Source organism: Alosa pseudoharengus, unplaced genomic scaffold (assembly GCF_046254945.1).
Source record: "Alosa pseudoharengus isolate Yale_2024_CS ecotype anadromous, Long Island Sound unplaced genomic scaffold, YU_APseudo_1.1 YU_APseudo_1.1_scf_15, whole genome shotgun sequence".
Lineage (NCBI taxonomy): Eukaryota > Metazoa > Chordata > Actinopteri > Clupeiformes > Clupeidae > Alosa > Alosa pseudoharengus.
In genome coordinates this window covers 12,751,912-12,769,075 of record NW_027468620.1, presented here as the reverse complement: position 1 = coordinate 12,769,075, position 17,164 = coordinate 12,751,912, and the positions used below count along the sequence as shown (strand labels likewise).

Sequence of the window (17,164 nt, the reverse complement as noted above, 5' to 3'; positions counted from 1 at the left end):
ACATTTGACAGAAAGACTGTTTAAGGTAATAATCTAGTATAAAGCTTTACACACCATACGTTTCTCATTATAGGGATGACGTTTGGAGACACATATTTTATATGTGGAGTTCATGGGGGGATTAATGCACTCCCTTATGAAAAAGAACTATAGTATTACTATAAGATATCTATAGTATTTCTATCATAGTGTATAATATTTCTATTATATTCTCTATAGTATACTTGTCCTCTATAGTGTTCCTATAATACAGTCATAGTACTTCTATAGTATGCCCCATAATATAATTTTTTAAGATTCCTATAATATCTGTAGTATTTCTATAAGATAACTGTAATATTTTGTCCCAAAATACTGTAAGATTCCTATGGTTCTTTTTCGGTAGGGCTGCAATAAGTACACAAGCACAAGAAACCCCCTTATTTTCCCCATTCCCCATATAGACATTATCCCTCCCCCACCACCCCCCACCCCCCCCCCCCCCCACACACACACACACACACACAATGGCTGAATGAACACTGCAAATGTCTAAATAAGTATACAAATAATCATTTGCAAAAACAGATATATCTATTATTACATTATTATTATTATTATTATTATTATTATTATTATTATTATTAAAACATGACATTTTATTATGCATTCCAGGTCATATTAGTCAAACTGCAGTTGGGTTGTTTTGATTAAGTAACAATACATCTAATCAAAACAACACAACTTTATTTTGATTTGTATTACCGGTATGTGGAATTCACAATTTAAAAATCTGTGAAAATTCATGAAAATGGAGGAAATCTCTTTTGCAAATGAGCTCTTCACTCACATACACTACATATTATGAGCACAGTTCTACTTGGATTGTCAGTCCTTGGTGGCAGGGCAGATATAGGTTGTTTTGGTTTATAAAGTCAAATGATAATTTAGAATACCGGTATCTAATTAAAATGGCACTATCATCATGGTGTCCCATCGGAACATAACATAACATTAAGTATCGCAGATTGAGCTCACATATTTGTTTGTTTAGATTCAAAGTCGTATATAACCCTCAAATAAAATACTGTATATAATCTTCACATCCATAAAAGTTACCAGTAGCTTTAATTTGCCGTGGATCTCTGTAAAAAGCCGTGGATCTCTGTAACACCCACATACACGTGACATCCATCCACTCAACACCTGTCCCATTATTGTCCACAACATGCCACAGCTTGTGCCAGTAGTAAACCATGCCACTGCTGTATGCTAACACTGCTATGTCCCCACCAAACTTCCAATAGGAACGTCATCACATATACATTTTATAATATAGCAGGTCCTTAAACACATTTGTAGATATAAATACTATTTAGAATATATTCTGTGCTGCTAGATGTAATAGATAATCTGACATTCAGATGCAGAATGTCTTGGCACAGTACATAATTAATAGTTCAGTCATTGATGAAATGTTGCTCTTTCTCCCATCACTGTATCTTGACATGAAATAAGTGCTGTCAAAAATAATGAAAAAGATAGAGAATAGAGGTTACATTTATAAAATGAAAGAAAAGGTCTATCGGAAGTCCTTTTTGGACCCCTGTTGTTTGAAATGAGTCACTTTATCGTCTTTAAAAAAATTTCTCTTTCATGAACATAGTTTTCACCCTTCTGTACATTTTGGTGTTTGACACAATATGTCCAGAAAATGATGTGTGTTCACGGGACTCCATTCTGTGATATTTCTAGGCGTCTATGGAGGAAATGGTGACAAAGAAGGAACAGATTGCAGAAGCACTGAGGATGACACAGCTGATGCTCACCAAACACAGTGACAAGTACGCCTTGATACATTTTGTGCTGTATATGACTTTACTTTAAACTATTCATTTTAATGTTGATGTAATGCTTATTGATATCATTCATTATAAGTCACTTTGGACAAAAGCAGCTGTTAAGAACTATTAACGTAACGTATAAAAACGTTTGAATTGAAGTGTTAGTGAATTCATGCTCAGAGGAATCCAAAATGAAATCTGCTGTTATGATCACAGGTTTTATGAGCTGCCCAATACTATGTTTGAATTGACCAGTACTGCTATTTTCAAGTCTGTTGTCTACTGTATCTTTGGAGTGGTTTGCTACTATTTCTGTCACATTATCCGTCCTCGTATATTGTATAATATGTGGAAATTTTATTGAGGGTATGAAACAAGCCCGTTCAAATAAATAGGGCTGTACCGATCTATCTGTGCCCATAACGATAATCATGTGTTTAACTTTACTGCACTCCTCCCTTTAGGATGACTGAAGAGGAGAAGCAGGAGACTGAGGAGCAACTGAAGGCTCTGCAGCAGGCCTACAATGATCTCTCCCAGCAGTGCACTGGCGCACAGGCGCCCTCTACTGACAAGGCAAAGGTACTGGATCCTCTGCAACCTTTACAGAGGAAGATCAGTTCCCCTATGTGAAAATGCACTGCTGTCCCAGACTGCATGACTAACCATTGTTTCTATTCACCATATCCACAGCATGGTAATGGCATCTTTAGGTGTCACCACTTTGCTAAATTTTCCAAATCACATCCCTTGCGATTAAAAGACCCAATGCTGTGTGAGTGTGCTTGGATAGGGTTGTAGACAGGTGTTAGTTCAAACAGTTGACACCTAAGTGTACTGACATACAGGGTAATATTTTGGGCAACACCATTTGGACACAGAGAACCGAACAACATAATTTAACCATCCAAATGTATTCAGATATTAGTGAGTAATTCTAGATGCCCTTTGTGAAGTTCTGTTGGCAAATTCCCCAAGGTGCTGCCCAAAATGCCTGATGTGTCACCACGCTAAGAGTGTGGAGTGAGTATCCTGTAAACATGCCCCAGCATGGAGTGTTTAATGTCACCCAGCTTCACAGCTTCTTTTCACAGCCAACCCAGGAGACCTCTCTTTCCCTCCATACAGGTATCCACCTCTGTGTTGTCTCTAACCAACTCTCTTGTTGTGCAAGATACCAAATATTCTATCCACAGATGCATGCCAGCTTTCAGTGTGTTTCAGTGTGCCTCCTCTTGCTGTTGAAATACTGACTCTCACTGTTGCACATGTACTGATAGCATTCATAGACATGTTACGGGTGAGTAGATGTCTTAATGGCTTTTTTCTTACACGCACAGACACTTTTTTTCTATAATAGCACAAAAAATCTTTAATATTTGACATTTAATATTTAACATAACATTTGATATAAACAACACAGACCCCATTTGGCATCTTAAGTAAAAATAGCAACCTATTGAACTGCAATTGTTTCTTTTTTTATTACAGAGGATTCAGACCATTGGAGGGATTCTGGTGATGGGAAGTGGGGCGGTGTTGTCCGTCTGCTGCTCCGTGCAGAGGGGCCTGATTGACCACACCACTGGGCTGAGTCTCCTGGAGGCACAGCTGATAACATCTGGACTCATTTCTCCTGACGTCAGGATGTGCCTGGACTTGGAGGATGCTCTTAAGCAAGAACTTATCAACGAATCCACCCACAGGCAACTGCAAGATTTGAACGAAGCTAACAAGCGCCTATCAAGGCCCAGTTACGCCTCTGAACCCCTCCCTGTTATAGCTGCACTGAAGGAGGGAGCTGTCTCTGAGAACCTTGCAATAAAGATTTTGGAGATTCAACTGGCTACTGGGGGGCTCAGAACAACCTCCTCTAGGGAGGTCTTCAATCTTGATAGAGCAGTCCAGCATGGCTTGATCCCTGCAGATCTCCTCAGCAAACTTGGTGAAGATCAAAGCATCTCAAAGCTCCTGATCGACCCTAACACATCTGAGAAAGTCTCTCTCAATCAGCTCATGCAGAGGAGTGTTGTTCATGAAAAGACTGGCCTGCGTCTGTTACCAGTGAAACCCAGAACAGATGGAAACATCTGGCTTAAATCAGGAAAAGAATTTGGTATTCTGAGGGCTGTCCATGAGGGCGCCATCGATCAAGAGACCATGATTCGCCTATTGGGGTCTCAGTTGTGTGCTGGGGGCATTGTGGATCCCAAAACAGGGTCTAAACTCACAGTAGAAGAAGCTTTATCAGAAGGCCTAATTGATCAAGAGACTGCTAGTGCAGTGCTTAACCTTCAGGTCCAAAATGGTGGCATTGTTGACCCTCATAATGGTAAAAGACTAACAGTCGATGAGGCTGTCCAGTGCGATTTAATGAGCTCTACAAGTGCACTTTTAGTATTGGAGAAGCAAAAGGGTTTTATGGGCCTTCTGTGGCCTCACTCTGGTGAAATCCTGACTGTTACAACATCCCTAGAGCATGAAATTATTAACGATCACCTAGCAGCCAAACTGCTCTGCAACCGAGAAAAAATTGCTGCTTTTTACATACCAGAGAGTTCTGAGGTAGTTGACATTGACTCTGCCACCAAACATGGCCTTATTGATGAGTACACTGCAGAGATATTAAAAACAGTGGAGCTACCAGACTCGTTTCCTGACATCGATGACCTCAACAAGAGGTTCTCATCTTGGTTGGTTTGGCGTAAGCTGCTACTGGAAGGAGTCCATGGATCTTCTCAGGATTCAGGAGTGGATGAGAAGAACATGAATATGCCATCTCCTGCAGAGGCCCGCCAGTTATTCATCTCCTATCTAATGATGAATAGCTACATGAACCCCAAAACAGGGCAGAGGCTACTGGTGTTTGATGGGCAACTGAACAAAATGGCCAAAGTGTTCATGGAAAATTCTGCTGGATCTGGGAGATCTGAGAAGAAGATCCACGTGTCATCATCAAAATGTACTGACATTGTCTTGGATGATGAAGATGAGATGCAGTGTACAGATGCAAACAGCTCACGTGGTGCGTTCCCAGAAATTTCAAAGAGACCATTCGATAGGAATTCAAAAGTTTTAGCAGACAAAGGCTTTGACTCAGACTCTGGTGAAATCCTGACTGTTACAACATCCCTAGAGCATGAAATTATTAACGATCACCTAGCAGCCAAACTGCTCTGCAACCGAGAAAAAATTGCTGCTTTTTACATACCAGAGAGTTCTGAGGTAGTTGACATTGACTCTGCCACCAAACATGGCCTTATTGATGAGTACACTGCAGAGATATTAAAAACAGTGGAGCTACCAGACTTGTTTCCTGACATCGATGACCTCAACAAGAGGTTCTCATCTTGGTTGGTTTGGCGTAAGCTGCAACTGGAAGGAGTCCATGGATCTTCTCAGGATTCAGGTGTGGATGAGAAGAACATGAATATGCCATCTCCTGCAGAGGCTCGCCAGTTATTCATCTCCTATCTAATGATGAATAGCTACATGGACCCCAAAACAGGGCAGAGGCTACTGGTGTTTGATGGGCAACTGAACAAAATGGCCAAAGTGTTCATGGAAAATTCTGCTGGATCTTGGGGATCATCAAAATGTATTGATATCACTTTGGATGATGAAGATAAAATGCAGTGTACAGATGCAAACAGCTCAAGTGGTACTATCCCAGAAATGTCAAAGGGACCATGCAATATGGAATCAAAAGTTTTAGCAAATATAGGCTTTGACTCAGGTGAGGCTGAGGAAAAGATGGATGGTATATGCAAACAATTCAAAGAGACCTCTCAAACTGCCCAGATGTCCATCAAAATGTTGTCCAAATCTGCATATGAAGGTGAAGAAAGCCAAACTAAAGACAATGATGGTGCACGCTTGACTACACAACTGTTTTCATATTCAGAGATTTCAGATGGGTCATTCATCAACAGAACTTTAGACAGGATAATTGAAGAGAGTGGTGAATCAGAATCACTAGAGGAAGGAGATGAAATGGAAGATGATGAAGATGATCTTTGTGAAGTTAGAGAATTATCTAGTGCAACTACTCACACTAGCATTCATGCATCCAATTCTTCAAAGGGGATTTCCTGTTCTAAGACTGACATCGATACTGACAAAGATGTGTTGCACATCACAGAAACATCCATTTTGCAAATACAAGAGGATGATGCCCCAGATAGCCCTGCGTTTACCAGTGAGTTGACCAAATCAATGGACATGATCACAGAGTGCCCTTACACAGATCTTGCCTGGGATGAAAAGAATGAGAGGGAGTTTGCGGTCCATCTTCTGAGAGCTCAGGTGGAGGAAGGAGGCATTTTAGATGTCACATCAGGCAAGCGGTATGACCTGGATGCTGCTCTAGACAAGGGCATTGTTGATGAGGAGACTGTTCTGGAAGTCCTGGCTTTGCAGTTTCGTAAAGGCAGGGTTGCCGGGAATCCGTCAGGAACCATGTCGACCTTACAAGAGGCTGTTTCACAGGGCCTCATATCCTCCCAAGTGTCTCTGCAGATCATGGAGCAACAGAACCTTCTGGGAGGTTTCTACGACTCGGAATCCCATCACACCATCAGTATATGTGAGGCTCTTGAAAATGACATGATAACGGATGACATGGCCCATAAAATACTTCACTCACGACCTATCCAGAAAGCCATCATTGATCCAGATGGCAGCTGTCTCCACAGTGTTTCTGATGCACAGGCTATGGGTATGCTAGATGAGGAGGAAGCAGAAAATATGTTAGACCAAAGAGATGAGAAGAAGAAGGTGGCCATTTTGATGTTAGACCTTTCCGATGAGCACTGTCATGATGTAGGTCCTGAAAAAATGAACAGCAGAATGGAGGAATCTGTTCAACGCTCTGGAAAGAGAAGTCCTCCTTGTGAGGCTTCACTTCCCAAAGACAGGGCTAAGATTACTGTTATATCACATCTCAGAAACTCACCTCTTCCTGTAACTCAGACAATAGAGAAATATCCACTCTGTCAAAGCCCCCAAAATCATGTTTCAAAGAAAGACGATTTACCACACAATCTTTCTGAGGAGACTGGATTTCCATGCTTCTCCAGAAATAACAGCTGCCCTCAAAGCATGTTACGTAGTCAGAACAAGAGTGACAGGGATTCATTTGAGGTAGAGAATGATGCTGCAGAAGATGACAGAGGCCCACAGAACAACAATGCTGATCAGCCTTCTGAAGCGGTCCACTTTATTACAAGTGCAAGGCAGCTGCAATACCATGAAATTGCAATGAATCTGACAGTGAGTCCCGTTCAGAGCGATTCAGGCATATCGTGTTCATCCCAGAGCGATGTCTGTGTGGATGACAAGAAGACAGACAGCCTTCAGAGTGCTGACCAGCAGTGCAGTACTGTCAGAGAGGAGTCACAAGACGCTGAGCTGAGCTTATCTTCACCTAAAGGGCTGTCCGATCATTCAGAATCAGCGAAAAGGTTGCAAGATGCTGATCTTAGCTCATCTTCACCTAAAGGGCTGTGCTATCATTCACAGTCAGCAGCTATGACTCCTCAGGAAAATGTCAAATCACATAAAACTACAGACTCGACTGATGTGGAAATAAATACTGATAATGCCAACAGGCATTTGCTGTTTCAGACTCGTCAGTGTCAAGACACTGAGCTGAGCTTATCTTCTCCTAGGCTGTCCAATGATTCAGAATTAGTGAAGGGGTCAGAAGATGCTAATCTTAGCTCATCTTCACCTAAAGGAATGGCAGATCATTCACAATCAGCGGTCATGACACCACAGGAAAATGCCAAATTACATAAAGCCACAGACTCGACTGAAGTGGAAATAAATACTGATAATGCCAACAGGCATTTGCCGTTTCAGACACGTCAGTGTCAAGACACTGAGCTGAGCTTATCTTCACCTAAAGGGCTGTCCAATGATTCAGAATTAGTGAAGGGGTCGGAAGATGCTGATCTTAGCTCATCTTCACCTAAAGGGCTGTCCTATCATTCACAATCAGGGGTCATGACAGCTCAGGATAATGCCAAATCACATAAAACCACAGACCCGACTGATGTTGGAATAAATACAGATGATGACAACAGGTCTTTTCAGACACGTCAGTGTCAAGACGCTGAGCAAATTTCAACTTCACCTAAAGGGCTATCTGATCATTCAGAGTCAGTGAAGGGGTTGCAAGATGCTGATCTTAGCTCATCTTCACCTAAAGGGCTGTCCAATCATTCAGAATTAGCAGCCATGACCTCTCAGGAAAATGGCAAATCACATAAAACCACAAACTCAACTGATGTGGAGAAAAATACTGATGATGCCAACAGGTCTTTGCCTTTTCACAAACGTCAGTGTCAAGACACTGAGCTGAGCTCATCTTCACCTAAAGGGCTGTCCAATCATTCAGAATCAGCAGCCATGACCTCTGAGGAAAATGCCAAATCAAATAAAACCACAGACCCAACTGTTTTGCAAATGAATACAGATTATGCCAACAGATCTTTGCCTTTTCAGACAAGTCAGTGTCATGTGCAAAGTGATGGTCAGAAAGGTCAAAAGGATCAGTCTGTCTTGCCCTCATCTATGTTTGACAAATCAAGTTGTGACATAAGTGGAAAACCTGGAGACATGTGTGTAGAGGCGGTAAAGTCTGTTGACTCCAAAATAATGCAATCCCTGAAGCAACAATCAGGGAGTGTCAGAGGTTCAACAGAAGATAAACATGAAAGTGACTCAGAACGCTGTGCAGGAGAAAGGCAGCCGCTCCTTTATGGTGGTGGAAATGAAGGTCCCCTGGAGCACACAGCTCAGAAGGCCTCAAGTGCCTCAGGATCTCAGTCAGCACCGGAATGTGATTCTCAAAACATATCAACAAGTACCAATAGTCTGTTTGGAAATGCATTGCCAGGATCCACTGCAGAGACATCTGCAGATGCCTCACAGACATTTGAACAAAGGCCAGACAGTCATACAATCAGTGATATCAATCAACATGAATCAGTTACTGTCAAACACTCCAGGCAAGAGACAGTACAGGCAGATGGTGCTACACATTCCTCTGTTAAAACAGATTCTACAATTGCACTGATGCCTGCCAATGTTGAGCTAGACAGCAACAACGATGACAGGTATTGTTCACAATCCATGTTGCTGACTGAGAAATCACCACCTGCCACAGCGGACAGTCGCACTGAATGTTCTCTGCCTCCTGGCATGTTGCCCGTGGAGAGTGAACAGCGGGCATCTGCTGCCCAACCACACCCTGTGTCCACAGGGACAGTCATGCCTCCTCAGTCAGGCCTCCTTAGTGCCCTGAGGTCGTCTTTGAATGAGCTCGTCAAACAGCGGGCAGAGGGTGTGGATGCTGATGAGTCAGAGAAGGCTGAAAGCCAAACCGTTAATGATATCCTTGAGATAATTCAGAAACTGACCCCAGGCGACCTTCAGGATACTGAGAGACAGGCTGCCATCCCTGATCGCCGTCCGGAGTTGTCTAAGGGCAAAGACCTGGAGAGGGAAGAGGGTGGTGGTGAGAGTGCAGAGCAGCTTCCTCTTGATGTTGCGAAGCTTGAAAGCCAGCCGCAGCAGATTGTTAAAGATGTGTCATCGAACAAAGAAGCCACTACACTGGAGGATGTCCGAGGAGATTTACACATGCTTGTGGGAAACAGTGCTGAGGAGAAGCAGAGCCAAAATACTGGTACCAGTAGGGAAAAGCCACCAGCTTGCTCCATAGATGAGAGTAAGGCCGAGACTGATATGATTCCACACTCAGATGATCTTGGCTCTCATTCATGGGCAGAAGTCGACCAAGGCGCAGACTTGGATGAACAGATCAAATGTAGGGTGAGTTTGCAGATTTCATTGTTGATGTATCTCAACTGATAGAGCCAACGGCTAAAAACACCACCTTGTTTGCTTTTTATCGATTTGATTTGATTTGAGAGTGACCAAACGTTTTTTTTTGGGCACTACAGAGATACTCAATTCAGAGTTACTTGGAGTCTATTGGAAGACTTCAGGACCACGTTGATGTCCTGGAGGACATTAAAAGTGACTTTGAGGCACAAGGGCCTCTCAGCGGCACCATTGATGGCTTGCACTCCCAGCTGGAAGAGTCTCAGGTGGGTTTACACTACTCTGCGTTCCGTACACATGAATGAAGGCAGGCTACGGGAAGGCCACAGTGATCTTCAACCCCGTCTGTTTCTAAACTAGTTCACCTTCTATTATCAGTCCAATTTCTTTTAATCACCACTTTCCACATTTCTCTTTTCACTTTCTGAGCACCACCTTATTAATTCATTTCTTCCCTTTTTTCTGTCTCTGAAATCTAGCCCACACATGTTATATGCACCCTTTTCCTCAAAGCCTCACCCTTTGCATGATGGGAATCTGTCAGCATGTCCAGATCTTTCTTGATCCCACTGGCCCCCTCAGCTCCCTTAATTTAGCCCACCCTCTCTCTCTCTAGTCTCTGGAGTCGCAGCTTGCTGCTCTCGCTGGCATTCTAACAGCAGACCTGGAGATAGCTGCACAGCTGCTCAATTCTGCTAACGGACACGTTCCCACACAATTCCAACAAGATTTGGCTTCGGCCTTCACATATTTACAGCCTGCTTTCGCAGACATCTGCCAAATATCTGCAGAAAGGAGTAGTCTTATATTGCAAGCAATTGAGACAGAGAAGGTCAGTAAAGTTTGTGTGTGATTTAGTGTGGAGGGCCATTGCTGTTTTTGTCAACAAAAAAACCCTAAGGGAACAAAGATAATACATTTTGATTTATTGATAATTTAAATGTCTCAGTGAATAGTATTCATCTTAAATAAAACATTTGCTATTTGTACTCTTCCTATTGAAATTGAACCCTAAGATAACCCTTCACTCCCCTTCTCTGCAGTCCCAATTAGCCACATCTTACAAGGACCTCCTTTCATCCCTGGAAAAGCTATCAGGGAGTATTCATGACAACTGTGAGGTCATCTGCGAACTAGACATCATGGATATAGATAACTTGGAGGCAATTAAAAACAATATTCAGCAAAATAAGGTATTTATCTATTTCCATTCCTGCAATCATGTCTTGAAGAAACATTTAAGATGTGTATGGTGATGCAATACAGCAATAATATGCTTATTAGTTCAGTGAGAAAGAAAATGTTTTTATCTTAAACTTTCTAAAAGAAATCTTACATCATTATTGCAGCTAGTAATACGAGTGGTTGATCAAACATCTATCCTTCATCTCCCAGAATATGGAGCAGAGCTTGGCAGCCACTCAGCGGGAGCTGGAGGAGGCCACTTTTAGCACTCATCACTTTATCTCCGAGCACGCTCAGTTCCTGAGCCCGGCGCAGAGCAGGAGGCTGCTGAAGAGCCTCAGCGTTGCTCAGAGGGCGTACCGAGAGCTGCAGGACAAGCTCGCCGCCCAGCGACGCACGCTGGACCTTCAGCTGGAGGTCCGAGAGGACGAGAGTCAGCAGCAGGAGGTTCGGGAGGATGGACGTGGACAGCTTGCGTTTTCACCATGCCAGTTTTACTTACAGGGGTGGAAATTATCTTGTGAATTAAAATGTGAACATGTACCAGCCACTGGCAAATAAGTGGCTAAATTCACCAGCCATTTTCATATTTTACCAGCATTTGTCTGGTGGCCGGTGCTAATTTCCATCCCTGTGTTGTTGTGAAATGTACACACACTGCTTTTTTTTTTTATAAAGTAGTACATCTCATAACAACAGTGGGTGGCTCGCTCTACCACTTCTGCTGAATTGTTTTTGTTGACATGTGCAAGTGTTTTTGAGGTGCAACAGAGTGTATTTTTTACCTGAAAAGCACTGAAATGATCAAACATGAAAGCATGGCATGTCTATAACATCACCACCTGTAGAGAGAGTCCATGGCTTGTTCACTGGCAATCAACTAACATCTCTCATGGTCCTATTACAGGTTTCAAGACAGCACTCGTCTACTGCACTGCAGTAACCTCTGGTAGACCAATGACTTCTCCACCCTTGACTTTTTATGCCACACAAATGTCAACACTAAAAGTCCTGAATGTACCTAACTAACCATCAACCGACTTCCTCCGTCGAAATGTTCAAACCCTGAAATCCTTTCAATGGCTGGCATGTTTACGGCATACTCAACCGTTGTAGAAGTTCAGAGTAGGAAGGAACTAGTTGCATTGTGTGCTTGGATGTGTGTGTTCTTGACCTGTGTTGTCCATAGAACATTGTACATATGACTGTCCTTTGAACTCTCTAGAAGGATGTGGTGGACAAGCAGATGGAGTTTTCGGGGAAGCTGCAGGATCTTTGTGATAATCTCACCCAGACAGAGAACCGTCTCATCGGGCACCATCAGCAGACACAGACTATTGCCACCAACAACATGGAGGACCTGCAGCAGTACCGACAAGAACAGCAGGTCGAGTCTTAGTTATTTATTTTTTTAACTATAAAAAAGCTTGTTTCACAGCTCCCCTGAGTCTTCTTTATTTTTTAATAAATAAAAATGTATCAATGCCTCCTCTCTATAATAAGCAACAATGGTCGGCAAGGTGTCCCGATAATATACAGAATTAATGCATGAGGCAGAGGCAAAGAACTCCACTTCTTGTGTCTGGGGTGCAAAATATGCATATTGATCAATTAGAAAGGTGTAATGTGAATATATGTGTGAAAATGAATTCACTTCAAGAATTGAAATAGTTGCCCCCAGCCGTGGCACGACTGGCTGGGGCACCTGCACCGTACGCCGGCGACCTGGGTTCGATTCCCGCCCCGTGGTCCTTTCCGGAGCCCACCCCCGACTCTCTCTCCCACTCGCTTCCTGTCATTCTCCACTGCCCTGTCTCATTAAAGGCATAAAAAGCCCAAAAATATATATAATATATATAAAAAAAGAATTGAAATAGTCAGTCTACATGGCTCTCCAGAGCAGACGGAGGATAAAAAGTAGAGGCAGAAGGAAAGGAAGGAAGGAGCAGGAAGGAGGGCACTCTCAAGATTACATACAAGATTGTTAGTGGTTACATGGAGATAGTAGCCAGCATTCAATGTAAAGTGGCTATACATTGACTTGTTGGCTATAGAGTGGGTTTATAAGAATAAGTAGAGCTGTGAATCAGAGAACTATGACATTGATTTGTACAATTTTGGTGAAATAGGCTGTCACAGTTTGTATACATGATCACAAGCAGAGTAGACGATTGTGCATAGCTGTTTGGTTCAAGTAAGGATCAGTGTGTTATGCTTCCCATTCCAACCAGATTATGAAAGAGATCAAGTTTTTTTTGCATGCAGTGATTTAGGGTTGTTTTTGTGTGTAGATTAAAGGCAAATCAATAAAAAGTGTAATTGTCTCTTCTCTCTTGGTGTCTTAATCCAACAGGCACTGCAAAAAGAGATTCAGACAAATGCCAGAGCGTTAAATGAAGTCATAAGCAGTTCTAAGAAGTTCCTAGAGGAAAATCGCAGCAAACTCTCGCCAGAGCAGATAGCTGATGTTGAGAACAAACTGGAGGAGGCCAAGAGCAAGGCCAACATGCTCAACGAAAAAGCCGAGGAGTCCAGGAAAGACCTGGAAAAGGTTGTGACCACAGCAATCAAACAGGAAACAGAAAAGGTTGGAGCACATTCTGTAAAAGCCATTTGGGACTGATAAAAGTGGTATTAAACGGTTGTAAATATTTTCTCCCTGATATTGACTGACTGCAGAGCTGGTCTGCGTTCTTTCAAAAGATGAGATAGTATATAATAGGTTTTGTTGAAATAGATCATTTCTTTCTTATCATCAGTTCATTGTTTATAGAATGTTTTAAAATGCCTTTTAGTTCTGCTCTTAATATTAAAACTGTAAATGATTATCTGTGCTCTTTGTTTGTTTTTGTAAAAGTGATTTTTATCTATTGTTATTTTCTCATAAAAATTATATATATTTGTATTATTCTCCCTCTCTCTCTCTCTCTCTCTCTCTCTCTCTCTCTCTGTGTGTGTGTGCTCATGGGTAGGTTGCTGCAGTGGAGCAACTAGAGGAGAGCAAAACCAAAATCGAGGGCCTGCTGGACTGGATCTCACATGTAGGGAAGGAGAAGGGGGCCGGGGACAGCACACAGAAGGAGCAGACCAGCACAGAGAATGGCAACATGCCCATGGAAACCGCAGCGGATGATGCCAATGGAAATGCAGTAGACACAACTGACAGCCTGCCCATTATCTCCAGCAAAGAGAGGGACCCCAGTAGTTCAGATTTGGACAGGCAGTTTGACAAAGTGAAGGTAAATAAGGCAAAGGACATGACAAAAACAGTTTAAGTGTATTTTTTATATTTAAACTTGTAGAATCACAAGTTTTGACCCCAACTCTGTGTTTTAATAATCACTGTCTTTTATCTTGTAACCGAACCATGAGGTTCGTACCAGCAGGAATCAGTTGGTCAGGTATATACTGTATGTGTTTCTCAATATCAGAAGAGAAAAAGTTAAATCTTTTAAGGATTCCCTTTAGCTTTATCCCTTTCCTTCCTTTTAGCTCCCTTTTAGCCATAGGCTAGCTATAGGCTAGCTGGTGTAACCCACTTCCAGTGAATTATACTAAAGTAGGCTAACATTGTTAGACTGGGTTATTGCATGCACAGGGAAGAGAAGGGTATGTATCCTCTTCTCTAACTTAAGGGTAGACAGCTGATTTCTCCCAAAGTTGTTGTATTTTAGTAGGTGGCTGTTGTAAAGGCCATTGACTATGTAGAAACAGCGCCCTCTGTAGCATTTGTAGAAGTTCTGTTTAGAGATATGTCCTTCTTCCCAATAAAAACACTCAGTTGTGGTATGCACCCTAGTGGCCCAGAGCCATCTGTGACCCCCAATGTCCCACGCTAGTGTTAGTCCTCAGCTCCTGTAGCAAATGACTGCAGTATTCACCCTGGCCAGTCTACCCACGCAACACTGCATATCACAAGTGAACTAAAAGTGTCTTGTCATGAATGAATGAGTTTCGTCCACAAGCAAACAAATGAACAAAACAATGGAATGCACTAATGAGGCCTGGTATGTTTCAACAGAACAATGAATAGAATCTGGGTTGCTCTGATACCTCTGCATTGTTCGTTTGTTTTCATTGCTCCTGCTTATATTACTGTATAATGAAGGAATGAGGATGAAACATCTTTTTCAATAGCCCCTTTGATTTGTACCAAACAGAATACTTCACACGGACATAATGAAATAGAGCAGACAGGGGGCAAACATGATACGATGGAAAAATAAATAATATAATGCCCAGATGGATAGAAAGATAAAACAATGATAAAAATGAATGATAAAATGAATGTTAGATGGTGGTGAGCAGTAATTTTCTAGACATATTATTATTACATGAATTAAATAAAGGCCATTCGTTTGTGCCCTAGGCCCATCATCAGGAGATCCTATCCCAGCAGCAGGACCTGATCATCGCCACCCAGTCTGCTCAGGCGCTGCTGGACAAGCAGGCCCACGTGCTGTCGGCGGCCGAGAAGGACAAGCTCCAGCGGGACATCCAGGAGTTGCGTGGCCGTTACGAGGCCTCGCTGACGCAGGCCGAGCAGCAGATGAAGCAGGTGCAGGCCGTCCAGGAGGAGCTGGCCAAGTTCCAGGGCGACTGCGCCGACTTCCAGGCCTGGCTGGGGCAGGCCCAGGGGGAGGTGGAGGAACTGGGGGAGCCGGCTGGCCAACTGGACGTGCTGGATGACAAGCTCCAGAGGCAGCGCGGCTTTGCCGAGGACGTCATCTCGCGTAAAGGGGACCTGCGCTTCATCACCATCTCCGGGCAGAAGGTGCTGGACGCGGCCAAGGCCTGCAGCCACAGCGACCATGGAAACAAGAACGCGCCTCCGGAGGTGGACATGTCGGGAACCTGTGCAGAAGTGCAGGAGAAGCTGGATGCTGCCGCTAGTGACTACAAGGCTCTGCACTCTCAGGTATGTGCACACTCAATGAGGGGAAGAAACGGATTAGTAAAGCCTGTGATGCCTTTTTTCTACCACATGGTGGAGCCATTTCTATTTCAAAATCAGCTCTCTGCTTGAAAATGGGACTGCACACAGTAGGTTTAGTTTATCGCAGTAATTCTTGAAGAAAATATATACAGCATTTTCACATGAAATATGTCGCCCATATTTAACAAAAAAACATTCAAGTGATTGTTTAATTGAGTTTATCAAAATCACAATAACATGAATTATCCCCAGTAAGTTGAACACTATGAAAGCAGTTGAGTGCATGTATATTTATGCATTCCAGTGCAATCAGTTGGGCAGCAACCTCAAAGACGTGGTGGAGAAGTTTAAGAAGTACGAGGAGGCCAGCGGTGGGCTGCAGAAGTGGCTGGACACCTCAGAGGAGGAGGCTCGCAAGCAGCAGTCGGAGCCCATAGCTGCCGACCCACAGACCCTACAGAAACAGCTGGAAGACACCAAGGTGCCGGTCACTACTAACACAAACGAAACACACCCCACAGTGACAGAAACTTTTCATAAAGGCCAGCACATAGCAAATACTTTGTCCTTTCAGTAATGATAGACAGTTGCCCGCCCCATGGTTCAACACTATCATTTCACCTTTATCGGTCATTCATTGGCTGAATTTGTAGAAATAAATTGATAAGATGTTTAATTGAGACCTGTCAGCTGGCACCGATAATGGTGACCTGACTATGTGCAATTGCCTGTTACTGAGTGGAATGGGAATGTATACAGTTTAATAGAGATAAACTAGTACCATGAGCAAATCTTAAACAACTTTCTCATCTCTGGGAAAACATGAAATTACACACTTAACAGTAGTGTCTGCTCATTCTAGGTGCTTGAGAGGCTATAACGAGATGCCGTTTTCCAGCGCGTTCATGCCTCTCTTGGCACCGAACAAGTTGAGAGGTCATCAAGCCCGATCTCAGCCTTCTCCATATACAGAGTTTCCACTCAGTTTAAAACAACACAGCTATTTATAGCTCCTCGTTTCAAAACACGCCGCCGTTCCAAGGCACAAATAGCTTTGTGGAGATTTAATGACATTTGCTGTGTGGCTGAGAGAGGGAGAGGCAAATTCTGTCAGAGGCGCACCGCCCGCCTGTGTTCTGCCCTAAATAGATTACATCTCTGTGATATCAGTTCGGTTTGGCCCCACTTGTCTCTCGGTTTTGCCCCCCAAGGGGGTAAATGCATTCATGGTGTCTTACGTGTGTAGAGGCTGCTGGCTACTCTGAGGGCTTTCAGATACTGAAAGATTAGGGGCGCCTCGGACCCACAGAAATTCCCTTGGCAGCTTGGTGAAGCAAGAGTGTACAGTAACTGCATTCTCATTTAGTCC

At 43.1% G+C, this 17,164-nt stretch overlaps 1 protein-coding gene across 10 annotated transcripts in view; it reads left to right on the top strand.

The window, feature by feature from the left end:
* The window catches only part of dst (dystonin), a 130,473-nt gene that overhangs the window by 64,609 nt on the left and 48,700 nt on the right, over positions 1–17,164 (top strand). For 9 of the 10 annotated variants that reach the window (XM_076285595.1, XM_076285594.1, XM_076285598.1 and 6 more), the window contains 12 exons: positions 1,735–1,823; positions 2,288–2,405; positions 3,315–9,662; positions 9,794–9,940; positions 10,291–10,506; positions 10,718–10,867; positions 11,070–11,306; positions 12,085–12,246; positions 13,213–13,446; positions 13,832–14,098; positions 15,229–15,777; positions 16,100–16,276. In XM_076285595.1, coding sequence (XP_076141710.1) covers positions 1,735–1,823; positions 2,288–2,405; positions 3,315–9,662; positions 9,794–9,940; positions 10,291–10,506; positions 10,718–10,867; positions 11,070–11,306; positions 12,085–12,246; positions 13,213–13,446; positions 13,832–14,098; positions 15,229–15,777; positions 16,100–16,276 — 8,694 coding nt within the window. The remainder of the gene's footprint in view (positions 1–1,734; positions 1,824–2,287; positions 2,406–3,314; positions 9,663–9,793; positions 9,941–10,290; positions 10,507–10,717; positions 10,868–11,069; positions 11,307–12,084; positions 12,247–13,212; positions 13,447–13,831; positions 14,099–15,228; positions 15,778–16,099; positions 16,277–17,164) is intronic. The other variant, XM_076285593.1, reaches the window with a different exon arrangement.